Source organism: Homalodisca vitripennis, chromosome 4 (genome assembly GCF_021130785.1).
Source record: "Homalodisca vitripennis isolate AUS2020 chromosome 4, UT_GWSS_2.1, whole genome shotgun sequence".
Lineage (NCBI taxonomy): Eukaryota > Metazoa > Arthropoda > Insecta > Hemiptera > Cicadellidae > Homalodisca > Homalodisca vitripennis.
Genome location: NC_060210.1, coordinates 35019903 through 35046157, shown reverse-complemented (window position 1 = coordinate 35046157; position 26255 = coordinate 35019903). Strand labels below are relative to the sequence as shown.

General features: G+C 32.4%; 1 protein-coding gene across 8 annotated transcripts in view; it reads left to right on the top strand.

Annotated features, from left to right (window-relative positions):
- Nucleotides 1-26255, top strand: part of LOC124359155 (ras-GEF domain-containing family member 1B-like) — a 657259-nt gene that overhangs the window by 607430 nt on the left and 23574 nt on the right. Inside the window, exon 2 of one of the 8 annotated variants that reach the window (XM_046811658.1) lies at nt 13944-14685. The exons of 6 other annotated variants lie outside the window; for them this stretch is intronic. In XM_046811658.1, the coding sequence (XP_046667614.1) occupies nt 14266-14685 (420 nt within the window). In that variant the 5' untranslated portion in view covers nt 13944-14265. Of the gene's footprint in view, nt 1-13943; nt 14690-26255 lie in introns of all 8 variants that reach the window. One more of the 8 variants, XM_046811656.1, reaches the window with a different exon arrangement.

Here is a 26255-nt window from a genome sequence, read left to right as displayed (position 1 = left end):
TTACATCACCTACTTATATATTTGTTTCATCCATAAACATATTTCATGTAGTTCTATTTGTAAAGGAAATAGGATTTTTCCGGACATTTGCCATCGTTCAGTGAAACAAGAAATCAGTAACACTACGTTTCGAGATCTGCAATCTGATCTCTTCTTCAGGTAAAGAACTAACCTAATACATAATTACAAACTAGGTTAAAATAAACTAATCTTACCAAAGCGTTGTGGCACGCCTAAGTCAGGAATCACAAGCTACATGTTGTTTGTCAACTTCACTAACTCTATAAACATGCACTTAATAAAAGACTATACAAAACACTAATCATTAAAACTTAAGTACGGAATACAGGTCACAATACGTCTTCACTCGTCTACTAACCACCTGCGACTGACCTGCGGTTTGGTAAGATTTGTTTATTTTAACCTAGTTTGTAATTATGTATTAGGTTAGTTCTTTACCTGAAGAAGAGATCAGATTGCAGATCTCGAAACGTAGTGTTACTGATTTCTTGTTTCACTGAACGATGGCAAATGTCCGGAAAAATCCTATTTCCTTCACAATCCTTCCATCGTCAAAAATAACCTTCAAACAAAGTAGTTCTATTTCTTAGATAACTTTCATAACTTTGTACATGGTATATTTTATATGCATTTATTCATTATATTATGCTTGTGTTGAGCATGTTTGTATTTCTAAGTACGGATTAAAGAACTTTCAAAGCAACTGTTTATAGAATGTTTCATGAAATCAAGGGTGACACAGTTTTGGACATTTTTCACCTTTATTTTTTTTTACAAACATAGACTTTTGCGTTTCTTAGTAGAGGTGTTCAGGTATCACTCAAATATGGAGAAAAGGACGCATTGTTGAGAACAACTTATGTTTTAGATAACAGAAGAAGAAGGAGAATATAGTTCTCGAGATGCAGTGTTCTATTTGTGTCACTTGCAGTGATGAAAAATGTTCAATCTCTTTTCATACGTTATCATATCTATTTTAATAAAAAATATTATAAGATATATGTTTCAAAACGTGCTCAGAAAAAAAATTACCGATGCATTATTAAAAATATGAGAATATTAGCGGCGTCGCCCGCATTTTTTTGCAATTTTCCGTGTATTTCATTAAGTAGCTACACGATGTCAGTGACATGTTTAGATCTGTTTTAGACCCATTTTGGGGAAACTCCAAAGTCAAAATTCATATCCTTCTCCAAGTATATTATGCATGAAATACCCATTTTACAATGTACATGATTAAGATTATCAATGGTTTAGCGAAATGGCAATTAATTCTTCGTTTAGGTTTTGCGCTTTTATGTTTGGAATTAATTATATTTCAGATGCCAGGTTTTAGTTTGATTTTTTACAGACAAAATTTTTAAACGTATATAAATAAATTTTAGTGAGGTTGGTTTCAAAACGGCAGAGCTTCTATATTTTATGGTCGGATATGGATATTTTTATAAAACTAAAATTAATATCAATGATACTAACACATATCAATACTTAGATTATGGCAGTTGTCAGCAATACTACGATGAGTCCTATGGTATTTTTTATTTAAAAAATAACACTGAAATACGTTATTTGTGTTCATGGTTAAAAGAAACAATGATAATAATTAAAAAAAGAGATATCATAAACATTAAATTTATCATCAGCTGTTATATAGAATATTTTTAAGTGTCAAGAAAGAAATTAAATTTATAAAGAAGAAATAGGAACGGATTTAGTTTTTATTTATACCGGCTAGTTCGTAGATTTTAAATTAGCTGCTGCACGAATACAATTTTAATTAAATTCATTACATTTTAGGTACGTTATAAATGGAATTCCTTTTGGTTGAGGCAATTTCGAAATGATTTTGTGGAATAGTATGTGTCTTAAAAAAGTGATTTTTTTCAACATAATCTTTGTACCTAATTAGCCAACTACAATTAATACAATGTGTTTGTATTCTATTTCGGGTAAAGCGGTACACTAAATATTCCTAACTTTCTGCTGTACGGTACTCTTCAATAGTTATGCCTTTTAAAAATTGTTTTGCTTCACTGTACGTCAAAAGCTTTCGAGACAATATATGGAAAAACCTACGTGGACATACACACCTCTAAAACTGGCCTGATTTAATATATTATTAATAAATAATTAATATTATATTATATTAATATAAATCATTATTTTTAATCTATTTTGTGATCTTGAATTTATGGTATAGTTCATTTAGGATTTACATTATGAATAAAATTGTAGGCTATGTGTGAGTTTAAAGGGCTTGAGTGAATTATGCCATGTAAGTAATTTCTGTTTGGTTTGCCCGAGTTACACGAGTTTCGTCTGTGAGACGATAAACAGCCGGCTTTTGAGAAACGATCTTAATTTTACTCCATAAAAATAATGCTAAACTTATTTTTAATTTTAGAATAAAAAGAGAGGTATCATTTTAAGGGCATGATGAATACACGTCAAACACTGCTTAGTCTTGTAAAGAATATTTGTTTTGAATTGCAAACTATAAAAATACGAAAAATATTTAGTTTTTTCTAATGAAAGAGTACATATGTCGAAAAAAAAATAAAAAAGCACTTAGATTCGTATTGATTTATACCGTTAAAATGAGACATAATGAGACACTGGTCGCCTGAGCAGTGGGATCATAATTACTATATTCGTGTATCCTCTTATCTGAAGATTCTTTTTTCTGCATGTGTTTCATTTTTGCTATACTGTTGTTTCATGTAATAGAGTAAAGTCATGAAGATTAAGTGTTGTTTCCATGTTGCTTATATTTGAAATTTGTTGTATGTTCTTAATGATATGTTCTAATGAACAATAGTGTGACTACCATACCTTTTTGCATCTATACCATTATTGTCTGTGAGACGATTAAGTGTTGTTTCCGTGTTGCTTGTATCTGATGTTTTTAAGTATATTCTTAATAATGCTAGCATCGTGGTTACCATAAATTTTTTGCAACTACACGATTATTTTCTGTGAGACGAATAAGTGTTGTTTCCGTGTTGCTTGTATCTGATGTCTTTAACGTATATTCTTAATAATGCTAGCATCGTGGTTACCATAAATATTTTGCATCTACACGATTATTGTCTGTGAGTCGATTAATTGTTGTTTCCGTGTTGGTTGTATCTGATGTTTTGCAGTATATTCTTAAAAATGCTAGCATTGTGGCTACCATAAAGTTTTTACATCTACACGATTATTGTCTGTGAGACGATTAAGTGTTGTTTCCGTGTTGGTTGTATCTGATGTTTTTAAGTATATTCTTAATAATGCTAGCATCGTGGTTACCATAAATATTTTGCAACTACACGATTATTGTCTGTGAGTCGATTAATTGTTGTTACCGTGTTGGTTGTATCTGATGTTTTGAAGTATATTCTTAATAATGCTAGTATTTTATCAACCAGACATGTTTTGCATCTACACGATTATTGTATTGTGAGACGATTACGTCCTGTTCCTGTGCTGTCTTTATTTGAAGTATGTGGAATATACCTAATAATGCTAGTGTTGTGGCTACCAATAATTTTTGCATATACACGAGTATAGTCTTTGAGACGATTAAATATTATTTTTGAGTTATCTGTATCTGAAGATTGTTGAATTTTATTAATTATGCTACTATTAATACTTTTGTTTTGTGGGTCGATTTAGTGTTGCATCCGTGTATCTGACGTTAATTTCGTGTTCTCAACTATGTTAGTAGTTTATTTAAGCTAGTTCTGAAGTGCGTTCTATTAGCTTAATTATGTCTAACGCTATAGTGTTCAAAAATTCTAAGCCTGCGGTCTATATCATGACCTTAATTACGCTCAATAGTATGTTGTTGAAATTGCCTGGGTACAGAGTTTGTTACGTGGCCGTAATTAAGCTGTTTAGTTTAGTGTTAGGTTAATCTGAATAAAGAGCTAATTAAGAGGGTTTAATTGCTACGTTGTACAGTGTGGTACCCTATTAGCTCGAGATAGAGTGGATCGAACTCACATTATCGAGATGTCTACTTTAACAGACATAGATTAATGTCTACTTCACATTATGAAATGAGTCAATGTGAAGATGTTGGTTGACTGGTGGAGTACGTTGTGGTTTGTAAAATAGAGTAGAATCAGGTGATCAAACTAACGAAAAACACTAAACAGATCACCGGGCAGCTGGTTGAGCTGATAACTGTTTCATTATCAGGGATTGAGTCGTGAGTGAACATCGAATAATGGATGATTTAACATCGGCAATAATTAGTTCAGGGTTTAACGTATCGGATATGATTTGTGATCTGCTCTATCACCTTGTTTTCATAAATGCGTTTCAATATTTCACAGAAAGGATATATATTTCGTCTATTTCAATGAAACAATTTATAAAATTATGTTTTTTTTTAGCAACATCAGTATTTGATAAGGTTCACCAAGAACTGTTTATGTTACGGGTTAGTTGCAGTATATAAGTCGAGAAGTGACAGAAAAGACATTGATTACTCACCACTAGTTTCATATACTTTTGAAGGTACATTAGAAACATATCAATTCCACCAATATTTTTCAGAAGGCATTTTTTGCAGTACTCGTATATAAGATTTCTTGTAATTAGCCAAATAAAATATATAATTATGTATTTCGTACATTGTTATACATACGTAAGCAGTGGCGCAACATAGCGAAATTTGCTCTATGCCCTTAAATGTAATTTATTAATAAAGCAATAAATGTGTTTGTAATAATAATTTTCTCTTATTACGATATTATTTCTATTAATTTCCATACAGACCACTCAGGGCTTAAGGCGAAAGTATTAACTTTATCTTATTTCCTTTAGTAAACATCTATTATCTAGAGTTGCATATTAAACCACGGTCATGAAACCATATAACATGTTTTAGGTTGATTGTTTAAAAATGTAATACATACACCTACAATTTATTTTAACTGTTATATCATAAATATAAAATAATTAAGTGCATATCGTAGACTACAAGCTAGGATGGGCAAGTATTACATGTCTCCTTCCTCTTCCCTCAATCGATACTCCTATCTCTCCACACATGTCTTGTTTAATTAATTTATCTGTCAGTCGGTCTGTTTCTCTGCTCTGTCTACAACTCCAATTAATTACTTGTCGATTCTCTTTTCCAACGTTCAGAGCAAACGATTCCTTAGCAGCAGTTCCATTACAGATTTCCTTGACACTCGCTTTTCTCTCGATCACATTAAATTACTGACTTTTTCTACAAAATAAAATATTCAGTTGTATTTAGGCATACGAGCAAGAACGTATCATACGATTTATTGTGCATATTGTATAAACCCGTTGGTCATTGTAAGTTATTTAATCGTTCATGGAAACTTAATATTATGTAATCTTAACCCATATGGATGTTTATATTTATGGATACATATATATATATATATATATATATATATATATATATATATATTTATATATATATCAAATTTCAATAAACATTGAATCTCAAAAAGTACTTGCTCCGCCGGGAGTCGAACCCGGATCTCTCACTTTCCGATACAATTATTTTGTATTTGGCCGTATCTGTCACATATCCCGGCGGAGCAAGTACTTTTTGTGAGTCAATGTTTATTGAAATTAAATAAGGCTATTGCAATTTATACAATTTAATGTGTGTGTATATATATATATTATAAACAACTATCTTGTTCCGTGAATTGTAAATTACTAAAACCCTCAGTTTATGTGACTTGACTGTTATGTTGCACACTATTAGAAACAAAAGATGCTTATTCTGCACCAAAGATGTTGATTTCTCTCTTACTCAATGAGAGGCTAGATGCTTCGAATCTAAACAGTAGATCAGCTGTGAGTGTAAATTGCACTACTTGTTAGAGGCAACACAAATCTTTATATATAAGATGGAAGCTACTGCTGATTAGCTATTGGCATAAATATATATTTCTCTCTATTTATTGGCTACTAAGTTTTAGAACCTCTCTGCCTCTTGAATACAGTTCATAAATTAGTTGGAAATTAACAAAATTATTTGTACTAATACGGTATGCATATATGTACGATTTAAAAATGAAAAGACCTCATACGTATTTTTTTTTTTTAATTTCACTATTTAAGCTATTTAATTCATATATAGTTTGTGATATGTGTTTATATATATATATATATATATATATATCTTTATAATACTAAAATATCGTTACAATTTTGGTAAGACATGTTTAAAACGTACTGTTAAACTACATATGTGTGTCGAAATTGGAAAAAAATAGTATTGTTTTAAAGCCAGTAAAAATTGCTAATTAGTTTTCATGCTGAAATACAGAGGAATTGTGTTAGCAGAGCCAAGGAGGGCGACAGATTGCTGTCACCGAGATATTGGGCGAACGAATCATACCTGACAGAATCATGCCTGTTAAAAAAATGTGATAGATCAGCACTTGTAAGAAAAGCTTCAACCATTGTAGATTAGAAAGTGGTACAACGGTTCGGAGGAGAATTACTGTGAATGTGCACAAAGCTGATTCCTGCCATGCCGACCTGAAATTTGGCGTGCGTCTAGTGTTTCATAAATAGAGAGAGATTGTTTACACCATGACAGAAATAGTGTGATCTGAAGCATTAATTAGGATTCTACTAAGGAATTAGGTTCCGTGTTTAAACTGGGTGAACGGTCCGGAATACGTGTGTGTACGTTATAAGATAGCTGAGTTACGCGTATTAACTCACGTTTTAAATTTTCGTAAACACTCTTTCCAAATAAATTAAAAGAAAAAAGATTTAAATTCAGATTATCCCGATTTGAATTCAAAGCTCATTAAAAACCGTTTGCTGATAAATGGCCATTTTTTACTCATAACGAGTGTATCAATAGGCCGTTTAGGTACATGTACTAATGAATGGATTATGTCTTTTGTTTTTGTATAACATAGAATCATCATTCAGGAATGGATGTTTTTTGGAAATTTTTATGATACTAAGATGAAATCCTGTGATGAAAAATCCGACCTCTGTTGAAAAATGAACCTTAGTTTGACTACGGTGGGAATAGAAATTAATCACCATCGCTTTGTGGAGAAAATGATCCTCCTTTGCCGTCGCAGATCCAGCCTGTCCATTGTGCTTTTAAACTGGAGTAGCTTTGAATCCGATCCGTAATTGACCCTTTCTGAAGTCAACATGCCGGCCGAACTCGTAATCCTTCAATGGTTTACATGGTGCAAGTGTTACGGCCCTGGCAGGAGTAAATTAATTGACCAATTAAACACAACTTTGTCGCTAAACCTCGTATTGTACACTGTATTCTTGTAAATGTAGTCTCAAAACCACGTGTTACATGACAAGCTGGCACATGTTAAAATATAAGATAATAGTTGTCAATTTGTTTTACAAGTGTATTTATTTAGAAATTTTCTCGTTGCCACCATGGTTATCGATAACAGCAATGTTAAAATATGAACTAATGTCAAATCCCATGGATTCACAAGCACGATCATCAAACTCCATGTTGCAGATGTAGAATTGATGCTTCATTAAGCATTTCAGTTGTAGTAAACATCAGTTCGTTTTTTGAGACATAATGCACAGACAGAAATTTGCTAACGCTCAACCAACGAATCACCTTTAACAAATGGTTGTAGTCATATCTAATTACTGTACTAATGTGAAAACCACTCAGCAATCTACACCACTCGTTCAATTCCCGAGTGTCAATGAGATTATCCCGAGTGGCGTTGCCTCTTTTGGAGAAGATACTGTTTTTACTTTGCGGCCTTCTTCGTGCAAGTACAACTGGTTAGGAACTGTAATATACAAGCCAAAATCCTACTAGTAGTGGGGAAAGCCGCTAATCACAAGGTGATTCTCTTAATCAGCTATGTGAAATTTCTATAGGTCTAGGAGATTTAACACCAGAGCTTCAGGGGCCGCAAATTACAGTACCACCTAGCCTACGTGATTGGAATCAATATTGCGATGAGCATTAGCCGATCTAACAATTTAATTCTTTTCAGTTACACTCACACCTCCCTTTTCATTGTATAGATTTGTCAATGTATTAAAAGTATGCAATAGACTTAAAATTCAGAAAAGTGAGTTAGGCGCATAACCTTTAATTCTTAAAAAGAAAAACATTACGAGATAAAAAACTTAAAAATAAGTTTTAAAAGCTTAAAGTGAAAAAAACATTAAAATGATAATGCAGGTGAATTTAAATATATCAATCTCATTTAAGTACTGGTTTGTAATACTACTGTAGATCGACCCGTGGGTTTCGGGTCAGAAGTAGCAATAATACAATTCAGTTTTCTAAATAATGTAGGATAAAAGCATTAATTAGCAATATTTTTATGCCCAATTTGGTCAAATATTGTTTGTTCATTTGCTTCCAGCCGATTATTATACTTTGCACAATCAAACAATCTGATGGAGATTTTTTAACCACAGTAAGTAAGCTTCTTGCGACTTCGCACGTTAAAAAAAAAAACATGTATAAATTAGCTTGTCACTGTCTATGCGACTTTTCGATGATATTGATATTGATATTATATCATAGGCGTGGGGTAAGTAAATATATAAGGAAATACTTTTCAAATGAGAGTCAACTTAAGGCTTATAAATGTCGTATTTAATGTATTTACTGCATATTTTAATACCTCATAATTTTCTGGACTCCTTTAAACCATTAGGTTTCGTGAAACACAATATTGATAGCGAAATTACGTGAATGGAATGTCAATTGTAAGAAAACGTTATATCAGAGACCAATATTACATTAAATTCAATTTGTAAACGTTGTTTCCGCAGTACACTTTTAAGACGAAAGAGCAATGTCGGGTTTTTACCTCACGTTAAAGCGAAGTTTCATAGAAATCTCTTTAAACCCTTCTTCTCTTAACAGCTTCTCTTTATGTTAAAGTCTTAGCTTGTTCTTTCATTTTCTCTTTGGATACATTCAAGAGAGACACTCTTTTCAACAAGTCAATCTTTCAAGCACCCGAGTTGAACTTTTGAAAAGTTTGTTACAGACTTTTAATTAGTTAACTGAATTCCGATTCTACTTAATTGATGGCAATAATTTAACCTCTGCATTTCAACAACTTAAATTCAAAGACCTTAGAAACTTGTATTATATAGCTTTACCTGTTTTGAGACAAATTTATTTTAATAATACATTTTGGCTATTCACTTTTTATGTTCTGACTTTAAAACTTAGAGAAAATCTCTTACTGTAAAGTTAAATGTAACATAATTTGATTTTCTCTGTTTCATGGTTTGTTTTAAAATATTAGACTTTAATATACTAATTAATATTCATGTACATAATTCAGTATTTATGATTGTAACTGTTGTACTAAAACCGTATAAAGTCGCAAGACACTCAATAAACCGAGGAACTTTATAAAGTCAAGTTAAACTCGCTCTACGAGTAGTTTATAATTTTTTTGTTTTTATTTTATAAATTATAGACATCAGTGAGTCCAAAAATAGTGCAGAACAAAGGTTTTGTTCCTGCGACGATGACCTGCTTCGTTGTGCCACATGTTCTGGTGAAGTTCCGTTTTAGCTACATGGAGCCTCTTTGGACTAGGGAAACAGGATATAGTTCTCTTTTGAAACTTGCATGAATCAGATCCATGGTATTGTAATATCAATAAAGGGACATGGATGATTGTCGTAATGATCACGACTATGATCTTAAAAGTAATTCAATTCAATATATTTGCTATTAACTTTTATATTTAATCCAGTTACTATTGAGTTTTGATGTAGGTTAAATTAAAGTTTACAATTACCTTAAATTTCCAAATTACACCGTACAATTCTATTGTGAGCGGTAAATAAATTAAACCGTTAAATTTAATATTTTATTACAGTAATGGCAAATTTTATCTTTTCTTTTCTTCTAACTGTGTATTAGATGTGATAAACGGTGGTCTTTGGTAATGCAAAATAATTATAATGAAATTTAATGTAACATATTATTTTCAATTCAATATAACATGTTAATTACTATCTGTAATTAAAATGCAAGTGTCTTATTCTCGGAACTACGATATATTATGGATATTGAATGTATATATTGTTTCATAATAGTCTTACCCACCTAAACACTTAGTATAGTTGGACAAGTTCCTATTCATTATAACGTTTCAAATAATTAATTGGATTAACTAAATAAGTGCATTACGATTGATTACTTATTACTTATGTAGCGTACATAACCCCCTAATAAAATATTGACAAAACTGTAAAGTAGGATAAAACAACAACAAAAAATACAATGAATACTTAAGAAGTTTATATACACAAATAAGATTTGTAAATATCAAGTATACCATCCTTGGCTAGAAATGTCTACAAAGACAGTAAAGCCGTGGAAGCTATTTAGCAATATTGTTTCAATTAGTGAAGACAGCGTAATGATCGCGACGGGAATGACAGAGGACAAAACATCAGAACAATGCAATTTGTAGTTAACAATTCCGGTGTTATTGCGGAGGCGTATTTTACCTTAATAATGTCTCCCTAGAGAAAAATAAGGCAGGGAATAAAGACCGAGAGAAGAGTTTTTATATCCGCCGTGCCCTGTAATCATTGTGACGTAATTGGACCTTGTATAACAGGAGCTCATCGGCGTTAAAGGCATTCGGTTGACAACAGAGTCGTCTTATTCCGTGTTACGACCTTCACTAACTGTTACAAGCTTGGTCCTAAATTTTATGACACTATTTTTGTTGCGAGTGGTTGACAACAGAGGCTTCTTATTCCCTGTTACGACGCCTTCCATCTGTAACAGGTTTGGTATCGTATTTTATTTTTATTTTGAAGTCACGAGTGGGTGAACACGTAGGCTTCTAATCTTTTGTTATGACATTCACCACCTGTTACAAGCTTGGTCATGTATAATTATAAGTTTGGTCTTGTGTGTTATTGTATTACTACTAGCAGGTGATGTGGCCTCCCACGCAATGTCTTACTGTGGGACTACCTTGTGGGTAAATTCCTTTTAAACGACATTCTCAAAACTCCTGAATTAGTTGATAATCACTAAAAAATATTCCAATCTTCTGATCAATATTATATTTAATTTTAAATAGCATTGTTTAGGGGCCATAAAGTTGGAGAGTGAAACAGTTCCTTTAAGTACCTTTAAATAACTAAAATGTTTGTTGAATATTTTTTATATAAACGATACAAAATCATAGATAGATACAAAATAGATAGAAAGCGTGTCTTTAATATTTGCACTACACTAATGATCAAGCGCTGCATACCTTATATTTCATGAAATCTACAATTATTGATATATTACATGGATAATCTCTTTGATCATTGATCACAGAGGAATTTACAATGTAAAGTATTGCTACATTTAAACTTAATCTATTAAAATAAAATAATAACAAATATAATAAAAAATTAAAGAAATTAAACATTGTGTTTTAATTAATTAAACATATGATTGTATTATCACATTATAATATTAAAAATACCACTTGACTATAAAAATACATTTAGTATCTGCTTATAAAGCCAAACAGAGATTTTTAAAGCCAGTGGGGCGTGGCCCAGAATGAACTTTAAAATAGGAATAGGCCTTTATGTTTTAACCAGAACTAAGAGTGACTCTAAGATTGTTCAAAAAAATGTCAATGTAATCGGTCAAGTAATTTTTACGTGTTCAAGTAACGCAAACATAAAAAAGCAAACGAAACACACTATTAGACTTTTGTATTATATATGCAAAGTAACGAATATTTGACAAGCTAGGTTTTTTTATATTTCGGTACAAACTTCAACTGTGAAAAGCAGGTCTTGTATTTTATATTACTGTTATAATTACAAATGGTTGGCAACATTGGCTTCATATCTCTTGTTACTACCTACTGTAACAAGCTCGGTCTTGTGTTTTATTTTACTGTTATTATTACAATTGATTGACAACTTTGGCTTCTTATCTCTTGGTACGACTTACTTTAACAAGCTCGGTCTTGTTAAAGTAAGGTGTTGTTTTATTTTCCTGTTATAATTACAATTGATTGACAACATTGGCTTCTTATCTCTTGGTACGATCTACTGTAACAAGCTCAGTCTTGTATTTTATTTTACTGTTATAATTACAAGTGATTGACGCCATTGGATTCTTATCTCTTGTTACAATCTACTGTAACAAGGTCGGTGTTTTATTTTATTTTACTGACGTAATCACAAGTGATTGACAACATTGGATTCTTATCTCTTGTTACGACTTACTGCAACAATCCCGGTCTGTATTTTATGTTTTATTTCTTAAAGTTTGGTTAAAAATACAGGCTTTTTATCCCTTATTATGACGGTGAATAGTAGGGTTTGTCAAGGCCTCTCAAACTGTACTATTCTGGTTTTGTATTTGGCATATTATTGTAGTTAGAGTTGTTCACAACTTAGCCTGTTAGCCTACTTAATCTAGAATTGTGTTTAGTGTATTACTTACGAGAAGTTTATTAGATATTTTTATTAACCCAAACACTATTACGAGGTCGTTTATATACGTATTCGAGTTGTTATTTATTATTAGACATTAAAAAGACTTCTTGTTACACTATTATACAGTCATTTTTCTTTAAAACGCAATAGAGACTGGGATGTAATAATTTAACATTTATAAATCTTTGGAGATCTGATGTTCAGAAGAGCCTTAAGTTATTTAAATTTTGTCATGAACATATGAAAAGAATACATTTAATACTATTATATGTAGAATTATTATAGACACATTCACTGTTTTTCTGTCAATTTATCATAATAAATATATTTTTTGACTAAATATGCGTAGTGTTTTTTGGGATGTTGTATAAACGCATTTTGTAATTAAATAAAATGAACGCTAATTCTATTTAATAGAGAACCATAACGTCTCCTGTTGGTAGATTATTGATTGTTTCCCTATCAACGGATTCAATGAAGATAAACCTTTTGAAGCTGCATTATGTTTAATCTGTAAATCGAGTTAAGATAAATTCTCCTACAAACGAATAGAATCACCGCAGGTAATTATCAGTGGCAGAGGTTTATTAAAGACAATACGTTGAGGGGACCAGCCTTGCTCACATACGAGCAGACAGTGGCAGGACGTCAATGTCATCCTCTGATCCTGATCCCCAAAGGGTTATTAAGCCGATTCCGGGAGCAGGCGCATTACCTACTCGCTAGAGAATTGTTTATGTGTGTTGGGTCTTGAAATCTCTTTAGTTCAGATTACATGTATAATGTTCAAAATCTTCATTTTAGTATATCCATCCAATCATTTAAAAATAAATAAATAAATTTTAGTTATTGTTGTTCCACTTTGATCATAACTTTACGTGGTATTTATACGGAATGATTATTTCATATTAAAATGATATAACATCGTTTCCTAATCATCTGGAAGCAATAACTCGTTGCATTTAAAATTTAAATATATGTCCAAAAGTTAGTGCGTAACACTAAATAAATGCGGATTGGTAAGGAAATAGTTTTTACATTCCGCCTAATAACTGATTAAGCTGTCCACATTATTGCATCAGTTAAATTTGTGGAAGCTTCAATTTCTTAAGGAGAATATAAAGATTACACTAAATCACGGTAAATACGAGACTGTATTTGCAAATGGTGGTAGATACTGAGTACTTACTGCATGGAGACCTTTCACAACTCTACTTTTGTACGCAATCCGTCTACATATTTGTCTAAAGTCTTAGTTTACAAAATAATTTTTAATTAATTTAAAATATGACTCGTGTTATAGAATGTTTGTCACCGCTATTTAATTGTGATGAATACATAGTGCTTAAAATTAATACACTTTTCTTCTTTCAGTATTATATTTATGTATGTTACTTCCGTATTAAATATATTATAATATATGTTGTAGATACTAAATAAGTCTCATTTTTTAAGCATGTATTTTTGAACAGTGAAGTTAATATGCCTAGTTAATAGTACTATGCTCGAGACAATTGAAAGGAATAATATTATATATTCAGCTACTAAAGTGATTTCAATACAAAGTGAACATTGGAGTGTTTCTAGAACAGTTCAGCGATGCCATATACTTACTGTCTAAGTGGCATACCGGAATCGGTGTTGAGTCAGATTTGCACAGAAATGCCACGTACATATCATGTATCACCAAGTGACAGACTGAAGTGTCTATAGTGCCGGTGTGACCCTGACATGGTCCAGTCTTAGCTTCTGAGATGTGTCCGCACCGGTCCGAACAGCTGTTTAAATGTACGCATGGCGATGTACTTTTTTGCCAGTCGGCTCTCGTCGGCTGTTTGCCACCGCCGGTACGAGGAGTCGCCGAGGCACTCCTTGGAGTCCCCGAGGCCCGCGGAATCTCCGCGCCCACGGCCAGTGCCCTCCTCACCAGTGCCTTCGACGTCGACGGCCGCCGTGGTCGTGGAGCCCGCTCCGTACTCCACCATCCGCGCAGGAGTGGGAGTGTGCTGTAGGAAGGCACAGCCTGTGCCACCTCCCAGGGTCCCCGCTCATTACCCCCCTGGAAGTGCCGTCCCCACAGTATCCCAGACCGTCCCCCAAGGGGTCTGCATGGTGTCACCCTCTGACTCTGTTACCACCGTGCCTTCCGTCTCTGACACGCCTCGTCACCGCGTCAGGTTCGCCAACACCTTTCCGAGGGCCGCCAGAAAGAAGGTGGGTAAGTGTCCTCTTTAATCTGTTAATTGTACATGTATACGGTTCAGTTTGAATATTCGTTTGGACCCAACAATCGCTCTCTACAGAATGGTTACGTTTGATTTCTCTTTACTAGTTTGCTGTCTTTATGTGGCAGTAGGCAGTATAGTTCAAGTTTACTAGTTTCATACTTCTGAACTATTGTTGTTGTTTATTAATCTTTACATTCTTTCCAGTTCAAGTCTGTCCTTAATATTATAAAACGTGTTTTAGTTCAAAGAATGAAATCAATGCGACATTTAAGATATCACTATTTTTAGGTAACGGAGTAAAATACGATTCTGGCGTTGCATCAAACTATGGTTACGTGGTCATAAAGAATATAAAATTTAGTAATAATAATGTACATGTATACATACATATAATAATAATGTACATGTATAAATACACATATATTAACCTTATTCTTAATAGGATCAAAGCAGACTTTTTTGCTAATAAGCGTTATATTTTTATTATATACATTAATAACAGTGTACATAAATACTACATTATAAGATTAGCTAATAACAACACTAGAAGGATGATTTACTGGAAAATATTTTGATTAAATTTAAAGTGCAAGTTTTTTACGCATTGCGTTCATGAAACCCGGTCAATTCTCTTCAGTTGATTTACGAATAATAATGAAAACACAAACCCTTATTTGTTTATGTAATAGAGGATATTTAATTTAGGGAAAAAGTTGATTTAATATTATGGGTTTATTAGTTGAAGTTTTTGTATCTAAGATCATAAATCCAGGGATTTCCATATGCACTGGAATAAGACTGGAACAAACGTAATTTTTAGACAAACTCATGCCTAGTCACGTTCTAAAATCGCTTGTGTATTTTTTGTATTTAAGGGAACATGTACGTCAATAAATAGTTAAGATAAGTAAAAAATCTGTCTACAAACATATTTCCGTTCCCAATGACTTAAAGACTTGTTGTTTTATGTATGTTTATTTAGAGGATTTTTACTTTTGCTTCGTAACTTTTTAAATATAAATAAAACTATGGCCTATGCAATGGTCACAGTACCACCACTTATATCTCACCATTTTAATTTTTAATGTTTGATATTTTCTAATGGATAATTATATCATACTTATATTATGTAATTACAATAAAGGGTACAAAACCGACACCCTACAGCGATTACTTAGTAAAAAATGTGCAGTTATTTAAATCTGTGTGTGTTTTCTGATATTTGAAAGAAATTTTTTGAACGGATCTAAAATTCCAGTCTAACACAGAGAGGATTAAAAACAAACTTCACTAATGCGGTAGACACTGATAAGTAATGCTTGAAATAAACCATTAGCCATTTATCAAGTGAATTACATCGTTTGCAATCGGATCGCTTTTAGTTGAATACCTGCATTATAACATAACTGTTTTTAATATTTTTTATGCATGATAAAACGCATTATTTTTTATGAAATCGACAATCTATGAGGGATGCAATAGTTATAAAAGTTCAATATAGGTGTTTAATTTACAAACATCAATAACTCTTCATGAGGATTAATTGCTCGTACATTCCATATGTTTGTATTCTATTTTCTATTCGATAAACACTGAAAAATTGTCACCTTGAAACACGGGTGTATCATTTTCATAATTTATTATTAATGTTTTAATTTATAAATTATGTTATTTAAAATAAAACACACATCTGGTACAATTATTGCTTTCATCCAAGGTAACATGGATGAAATTCAATACACTACTGGTTAACATTTATTATATATAATTGCAAATAATTTTCCCACAAGTTAGAACTTTGAAGCACTAAAGGTAGATCTGACATTGGACAAAAATCCTGCAACGTTCCAGAATAAACACTGATATGTAACAGAAAATTTTAAAATACAATTTTTACACCTAAAACTGTATTGGCAGAACTGAGAACGAGATAATGCTTGGAATTTATTTATCTAAGTGGAAATTCATAATACATTGTACTATGCAATTACTCAGTTACAATTTAGCTAGTAGTATATGTGTAATATATAAGTTATTATACTGACCGTGATTGGAACAACACTGAACAAAGTCATCATATACACTTTTAAACTTCAGTGGATTCTCGTAAAAAGGCAATAAAATTATATTTATATCTTCTCGTGTTATTGTGGATGTAAGCAAACAGTAAAACGTACCCATTTGCTTGTTGGACCTGACATAAACATCGAGTGGACAGCTTCACATTTTACGAGTATATACGGTTCCCTGATGTCAATATCACTGGTAATTTGTAACTTTGTTTCTTTTGTGTGACTGAGGGAAATTATAAATGTTATTATGTCTGTAAGTAAACTGTTAATATAGGAGAAAATAATTTCCTTAAAGCTGAATAAGTTAACATATTGGTACACAATACAACGATTTGTCTCTGAATAATTATTTTGACTATCTGATTGTCTCCTTCATTGTTTTGGAATGACTTAATAGTGTTATCGTCAAGATGGATTTTGGCTACTAGTATGAATACAAACAGCCATGCAAGTTGCATGTTAATCTAGATACATCTACTTTTAATGCGTATTTAATGACTTGTTGTTGTCAGGTGTTCCACATAAAATTAATAAAATACTAATGAATTGTCTGTTCTCAGACATGTCTCTAATAGAAACACTTGCAAAACCTCTGTCATATGACATATTTATTTTTTCCCGTACATGTTTAACACCTGTTGCCCTTCCTCTTAGTCGTTTTTTCTTTCACTATATTACTGTTTATTCATTCATTTCTGTCTGAATTTATACCGTACCGAGTTAGATTTCCCCTTTATTTTAATATTTCTCTCTCTTCACCCACTTTTCTCAGAAACTCTTAATTACACATTCTTTCTTCTAGCCGAACACCTTTCCATTGCCCTAAAAACAAACATCTCCATATATCACAACCTCTATTCGTCTTCTATCTTTAACTCTATTGAACAAATGTACTAAATTAGGCATAACGCGCAGTTATTTATTATACATATATAATATATATATACAGAGTGAGTTTTATGTCCTGGCACAAAAAATAAACGTAGAGACCTCTAGTTTGGATTATTGAATTTACTTTTTTATTCCCTTTAAAATGAGTGGTCACATGATAGGGGTTTGTATTTGAAAATGTTTAGTTGCCCCCTTTATCCCCCCTTTACTCAGTTGTAAATTTGTCATAAAATCTGTTAAAATAAACGTAGAGACCTCTAGTTTGCATTATTGGATTTCTTTTTTTATTCCCTTTAAAATGAGGGGTCACATGATAGGAGTTTGTATTTGAAAATTTTTAGTTGCCCCCCTTCACCCCCCTTTAGAAAAGGGGGAAAAATTTTCAACAACTTGAAAAATAAAAAAAATATGTTACAATAGATAGGGTCAAGGTTTCACATAGATATCTTGGGCCGTTTAAATTATATCCAGGTGTGCCAGGACATAAAACTCACTGTGTATATACATATGCATGTACAGAAAAAAAAAATATATATATAGCACGTAAAGAAAAGATAAGTTCAATTGTAATATCCGAAAATATATAAGATATTACAATTGAACATATCTTTTCTTAGCATACTAAGAACTTTCATTGTTTAAGTAGTGAAATCCATTTTCGGTGCAAATATTAGTTGACCACAGCCATTTAGGATACCATTTCTGGGGGCAGGGAAAATGGAAGAGCTTTTAATTATTGTTCCGTGAGGAGTAGTTTGAAACTGAATCATAATCGTAGAATGTATTATAGTCAAGGCCAAACAAAAACTGTTGAAGATATGCATGCATACAAACTGTTTACAGTGTCTGCATGAAAGGTGCATTGATATGCTGTTTATTTATATTAAATTTTATTTCCCTAAAATATTTAAACAATTAATTTATTTGATTACTATCAAAATTATGTAATTTCTTAAGTCATAAATTAATAAAGAAAATGTCACTGTCTGAACAAATTGAGCCGTTTTTCTGTGGATCCGACAAACTTTCCTAAGTTCCTACTTTAAAATGTCACGTGAGCTAAAAGGGGTGTGTATTTAAAATTCAAATGTTTCATCTAAACCGGAGATTTATAGCACCACCTCTAAATAACCCCAGTCGTAGTATATTGTCCACGGTAATATTTGTAAGATATTTTACCTACTACAATATTCTAAAACTTTAGCAGTACTTAATAATTATGGTAACGGTAAAAACAGAGCAAGAAGAAGCGGAGGTATAACTGCGGTAGTTAATGCACTAGGTAAGTAGCGGCACATGCAAACCACACATAGCAATGAGGTCACTCCCGATACTTTGTAGAGCTTTAAACAGTCTATTTAAAGGAGCGGAAAGATTTTTATGTCAGGTACATGTCCATGTAATTAATTTGAATATTATGTGACTAATGAAGACTGTCAACGTCAATCAAGTGGTGGATCACTACATGCGTACAATATCATTTTAATGTTCTAAAATATGTTTACTCCTGGTATGAAAGTCATTATTGACCATCACCACATTCATGTAACACGTTGTGTCGAGAAGAAGTAGTGTTCAGTGGTTGGAAGGCGGGATTCACTTCATTAAGGGCGAGGCAGGTGGACCGCACGGTAAGTGTTCATGTAAATCATATGAGATTGATATCCCTTTAGGCAGATCTCTTAGTAGACCACTGTGATGCACTTCCAGATGACCCACCCTCTGTGTTCGCTCTCGAAATTTATAATGAGTTTGATTTACTGAGATGATATGGGTAAGCCCTAATTAACCTTCTTGTGCTGCTAGAATTTCTTATAAAATTGTCCGCGAAATATCTGTTAAGAAAGAAAGAAAACCATACAATTAACAGAAGGTATTTTTACAATAATTACTTATAATATTTCTACATAAAGTAGAAACTAACAATATTTTAAAAACCTGACGTTGATCAAACAAGATGAACCGTGTTATTTCAGTATTATCGGAAGGCAGCCTCAGCTGCTGAAATCTTTTCATACTAATAAAAAGTTTGGCAAAGAGAGAAATAAATATGTGTAAAATATAATATAAAGTAAAATATAGAGGAATAACTCGCAAATACTTACGGGTTCGTCCTCAATTGCTATTCAACATTCCCTGTGTTTAATAATTCTATCAAATAGGTTCCATGATTTCACTAACACTTGAACTATTTTACACAAATTTAAAGGAACTCCAAAGTCGAATTATAAAGTTTTCTTAGCGAAATCACCGTTTTTGTAATACGATAGGACCCTATATTTATTTATTCATACAGTCATAATGCATCAAATATACATTTTTCAGTGTTCATGATTAAGTGGACCAGAGGTTAAACAAATTGCAAGCAACTCTCATTTGTACTGCACTTCAAATTAATTCTACTACCAACGCAAAATTGGAGGTTCCTTTTTTGCCGTAAGTAACAATATATGTAGACCTGTATATATATTTTTAATGAGGTTCGATTCTAAAAAAGTACAGTCGCTTGTTCCCTCAAATAGTCACGCAGTGAATGGTTTGTTGAATCAAGCTAATGCACAGTCCCACCATTTTTGGTTCCTACTGTAAATATGCCGCCCCACAATGTCAAAAAATCAAATTCAATATCTTACATGCACACATTTCCAATTTAGTTCATTAGGTAAAATCAAGACTATATAAATTGTTTTGGGTTGTTGCCACGATATTTAAATAAGGAATGTTGTTACTACTATTTTGCTTTCGCCCTACAAATTGAAAAATATTGAATATAGTGGTTAAATTAAGTAAACATATAGTCAAGCTTGCACAATACAATTTATGAACAGAACAGTTGATTACATTAACCGGCTCTTTCAATTCATATTAAACAACTTTATTGACCAAGATGGGGTTTTGCTGCTTTAGAGAACAGTGGAGCGTAGCTCGGAGGGATTTTCGATATAGGCTAAGAATGTAACTATATTTATCCTAGAAACCCTAAGATTGCGTGAAATACAATCAAACCAACAATATCACTTTCACATATCTAATATTATTAGGATTCCTAATATTCCCAATAGTGGTGACTGGCTTTTTTCTAAACTAAAAGCAGGATTTGAAATTAATTGGAATAAATGAAATTAAGCAAATGCTACTAAGTCTGCATTCAAGGTACATTTTTATTTTATTTTAACTTAAACTTCAATAACAAAAAATATATTGTATAAACCTGTGTTAATGAATGGCTTACTGCCTATTTGACTTTAATTATAAAACACATCGTAAGGCCAATTTGTGAATTATTTTTGTAACGCGTTCTTTTTACGGCAGTGGAATATTAATCAGTTGTACTAAACGTTTTTCAGCAAAAGCCGACCAAACCCATTTTTACATTCTCTTAACATCCCCAGGAATCAAACCTGTAACCTCTATGCTATTGAGCTGCAGCTTTACCCCTTCACTACTGTGAAAGTAATTTTTCTAATCATATACTGCATTAAATATGTAATTATATACAACAAAACGTATTGTGTAGGCGGTGTGACTTCATTCATGTGAAAGTGCTTTGTTGTATACGTATCAGCTTACTTCGTCATTGTTATATTGTATCTTACCTCCACCTCAGTAGTATTGTTACCTCTCACTGTGTAACATCTTTGCGCATTTGAAGTTTTCTAAAGGGTTGTTACGTTCGGGCACGGTCTGGGATATAAAGTTACATTCTCCTCATGTCGTATAGCCCCCAATGGTAACGTTATTGTGTACCAGAACAACACCGACAACAACAGTAGTAAAACAATAAACTCTACACAAGTTTGTGTTGTGAGGATGAGAAATGTGGACATTTGTCAAGGTGATGTTGCCGTGTAAACAGTGCACTCGACATGCCTTATCATTGTTGTTGCTCTCACACCTTTTACCACCTGTTCTACCTGTTTTGTGTAAAACGGAGCTGTTTTACCCACTTTATTATTGCACATATTTTCATTTTAAAAGTGGTCAACGAGTGAGCAATGACTCTGTCCACTTATTTCCTTAGTATCCCTTTCACCGCTTGTATACGTGTTCTATGTTTTAAAGTGTACTGGAAATTCATAAAATTTGCAATGCTTTCATGCCGTTCTATTTGCCTTAAAAACTTAAACTTGGTTTTTAATGGTTTACGTGATAAGTACTCATCTCGAGAGATTTGTCCACTCGTAGCCATGTGCTTCATGCGTTCGTGTTAGTGTAGCATTACTTACGATTCAATAGCAGTTCGAATATAATTGTTGTAAATATTTTGCGTTAAAAAAAATCATAAAATAAGATATTATTTTATATCTATTTTAGTAGTAAAAACAGTATAGAAAACTAAGCTTTTTTATGGATAATAGAACCCCTTTTATTACAATATTACAAAATAGAATTGCTATATATTTCCACATTTCATGCACGATACGTTTTTATCATTGATTGTGTGACGTAAGTTTTAAATGTTGTACTGTTTTTATAGTTTCAGTTTGATTAGTTATTTATAATAAATAAAATTATCGAAATAGATTTTATGCTAGAATTTATCGGATGTTAATTAAAGGCTAATTAGTACGTCTTAGTTATCGTTGATGAAGTACCTATAATATAGCGTTAAGTGGTCTTACTAGTTTGAATTTAGTTACACCATGCAACGTACATATTAACATGAACCTAAAGAAAATAAATAACTGTTTAAAATTTCTGCGAATCTGATATTAAAAAGAGTTTTAATAACGCCAGGGAATGTTACAATTCAACATTAATTTTGGGCTGCAAACAATCACCAGACCAAATTGGGTGCCGATAGCCTCAGGCCGCAGTCGTGTGGGCGGGCTCAGTGCCATATGTGTGTGCCCTGAAACTCTAAATGTCAGTTTGTCAAAAGAACTGTTTCATTTAAGGTAAGTTTATGTTAACATTGGCTGAAAAATGTGTGTTAAGTGTCTCTAGCGATTTGTAAATTGACAAAGTATACGTCTGTAACGTTCAAAGCAAGTAAGCATCTACTTCGATGAAATATTGGATATTGCGAAATTTATATAAATAATTATATTAATATTTTTATACAAAAAATTAGCAAGAAAATTACTTTTTATTACTAACCTGACGCCGTTACTAAAAGTCTTTGATATTCTTCATAAATTAATTCTGTGATTTTTACTTTATTTTCATTTTTATGCGTGTATTTTTGTACACTTGGTAAATGTATTTCTCTAAAAGGACTTAAACGTAATAAGAATTATGTTTTACCAGAGCAAAATATCCTTATCCTCATATGATGTTTTGTCTCAGCACGTCTTAAAAACAATATGGAACCTGTCTTGTGTTTTAATTAACGTTTATTCTCACGCGGCTTATATGTAGTTTTCTTCAATATATCGTGGCATAAACCTATCTTTCTCGTGTAAATATTGAGTTATAAACCAGTTTCAAAATTTCGGCTATGAAAATAACAACGAAATAGTTTGAACATGACAGTTTTGGAAATTAGGTATTTACATACAAAAAGGACTTATCATTGATGTAATGGATTATTTTACCTTTGTAGGTGTCCATTGGCTGTAATAAACAGGTAAAGTTACGCAGTTTTTGGTAGCTATGTAGTAGTCCACAGTTATGAACATATATTTTTATTCTGAATTTCTTTAATCTATTAAATAATTATTAATAGATTTAATCAAGTTACCTGGGTTATCATGACATTTTTTTTTATTATCGGAAACTTCTTCAGAGAACACTACGAGTGGATAATATTCTCTAACCTACTTGTAGTCTACATCCTTTGTTACGCTTATGGTTGAGCGACATCGACATTATTCTCTTACTGTATGATTGGAGCATAATGTTAGTGCATCATTGTCTACTAATTGCTAGTAGGCTAATTAACTGATCCTCCCGGTGGTTAACCTAAGTCCATAATCCCAGGAGGCTTCACTTCTGTCTAGCGGATACCTTCCATTAGGACCTGCACTGGCAACAGCAAGCATATGTTCAGGAGTGACACATCACTAACCGCAAATGTGGAGATATTGGGGTAAAATATTGGATCCATATTCAACAAGTGTACTCTACTGCGGAGGATTGCTGTTGGACTGAATGGAGCTCCCCTAATTTTAAAGGTTGTTGCTAGCCGGTATATGAGAGTATACTAACCGCTATATTAGAAGAGGGTGGAACAGAATTATCCTTCCTATTTTTAAAAGGTACACGAACCCTATATCCCTACTGATGAGATTTAGACAAGAGGCTCCGTTTTAAATACCTTGTCCATCCTGGAAATTATAAAATCACTACGAAAGCAAGCCCAAAATTGCTTTCAGGACTACTTTTAACGAGGAATTTCTTCACCTTCTGGTCCTAAGTGAACAATCATGTCGGGTGGGCGTGCATACCCTTGACAAACAACATCTCAAATGTCAATAAATAGGTATATATTTAATTTATATAGTGTGAAAATTACTTCATATCGTGTTTAACACACACAAAATATTAATTACGAGGACCAAGTTTGTTACTAATTATATGAATCTACTGGGTCTAATTTACTTAGGACTTGTTTATCGTGATATACTTCTGATGAAATCGCATCAGACGAATCTAAAACCACATTTGGTAGGTGAAATAAATATACCGCGGAAGTGTTTGTGGGCCGGACGAGCTCTTCTGGCAGTACTAAAATAACACTATCCTGGTATCGTCAAGTAGAAACTAATAGAAATTAATTCTGGTGAATGTGCTGTTTGTTGCATATTGTATCCCCGTTATTTCCGCACGATTATAACGTTTATAACGATTATAATTTCATCGGTAAATATATAATTTTGTAACGTTGTACGTCTACTGTATACGGATATTGAAGGAAATAAAATCAATATAAAACTGTAAGTAACACGTAGTTCAGGATGATAACTATGAATGAAATATCGCTTACTGCGAAGTTTATATAAATAATTATATCTATATTTTTATACCGAAAATGAGCTTTCCTAGAAAATTACTTTTTATTATTAACCTGGCGCCGTTACTAACAATATTGTTAATATACGTTTATTACTGAATTCAGAGATTTTTCTTTAGTTTCTCTTTCATGCGCGTATTTTTGTACTCTTTGTAAATGCATCTCTCTAAAATTACTTAAACAAAATAGCAATTATGATTTATTAACCCTAGAACACTACCGTGTTTTGATATACCTTTGTTACTACCGATACGTAAATTTTACGTAGCATGTTTTATTTTGTTTTTTAGGTTATGTAAAGGTTTATTTTCATGCCTGTGTATTGCTTGCCTATGTGCTTACTTAAGGTGATAATGCGTGTGTTTAAGCGTGTGTGCGGGTGTGTACTGCGTGCATGTGTGATACATGGTGTTTTCCTAACCTTATCTTCATATCTACAATGCCATAGAAACTCATCCTTTCTAAAAATACTACAAATTGTCTACTAACTCCAAGACTTTTATTTACCAAAAAACAACCTAAAAAGGTTTAGTTACTTATTTTACTATACACAATTATACGTAAAATATACGTATTTTTTATCAAGCAGTACTACCGCTACGTAAAATTGACGTACGTCCTAAATAAAGATCAATATTGAGATAAGAAAAAGAACTGCACACACCCTTACAGTTCGGAGGACGAACGACCATTGATCAGAAGAAGCACTGCCCAAAGCTTAAACCGGAAGGTTGGGGGGGAGAGTAGGTGTGACTATAAACATGACACATATACGTAAAACTTACGCACGGTAGTGTTCTAGGGTTAAAGTAAAATATCAGTATCTTTATATGATGTTTTGTCTCAGCACGACTTAAAACAATATCTAACCTGACCTGTGTTTTCTCGTGACATAAACCTATCTTTCTCATGTAAATATTGATTTATTAACCAATTTAAAAATTTCGGCTATGCCAATAACAACGACATAGTTTGAACATGACAGTTTTGGAAATTATATATTTACATATTTATATATTTATTATGTATTTTAGGACTAAAACAGGATTGCGGTCTCTTGTTCAATAATAACGTCATATTGAATCAGAAATTGATATACCAGGATCTAAGCTCATGCAGGTTTTGGTTTTATGTAAGGGTCCTGCTGGGTTTATGTAGGTTAACCGCAATCCTGATTTAGCCCTTTACTATCAAGCAACTGACCCACATGTAAACACTGATTAGGAAACATTTGCATACCGTTAATTGGCATCATCTCTCAATTTGACTCGAACCGGTTTCTATGTACGTGACATTATCATACGACGTGAGCCCGCAATAGTAGTTTAGCCTTTTACCACAACGTAAGCACTGTTTTATGTAAAATAACAGTTTGATAGTAATTTTCCTCTCTTATTTAAAATCCTTTATTAATTTACGTGTAAGTAAAGCTCTCAATCTCTTTTATTAGAACACCTTTTACCTGAAATAAAAGCATTTAAAACTTTAATTGACGGCACTGTATATGGCTCTCTGTTTTTGGTTAAGCATTTTTTTTAGAAAGATGTGGGTGATGTTTCGCATTTTTCTGTTTATGTAATGCATAGTTTGCTGCTTTAGTAATTCAATGACTTCTCTCTTATGAATCTTAAAATATAG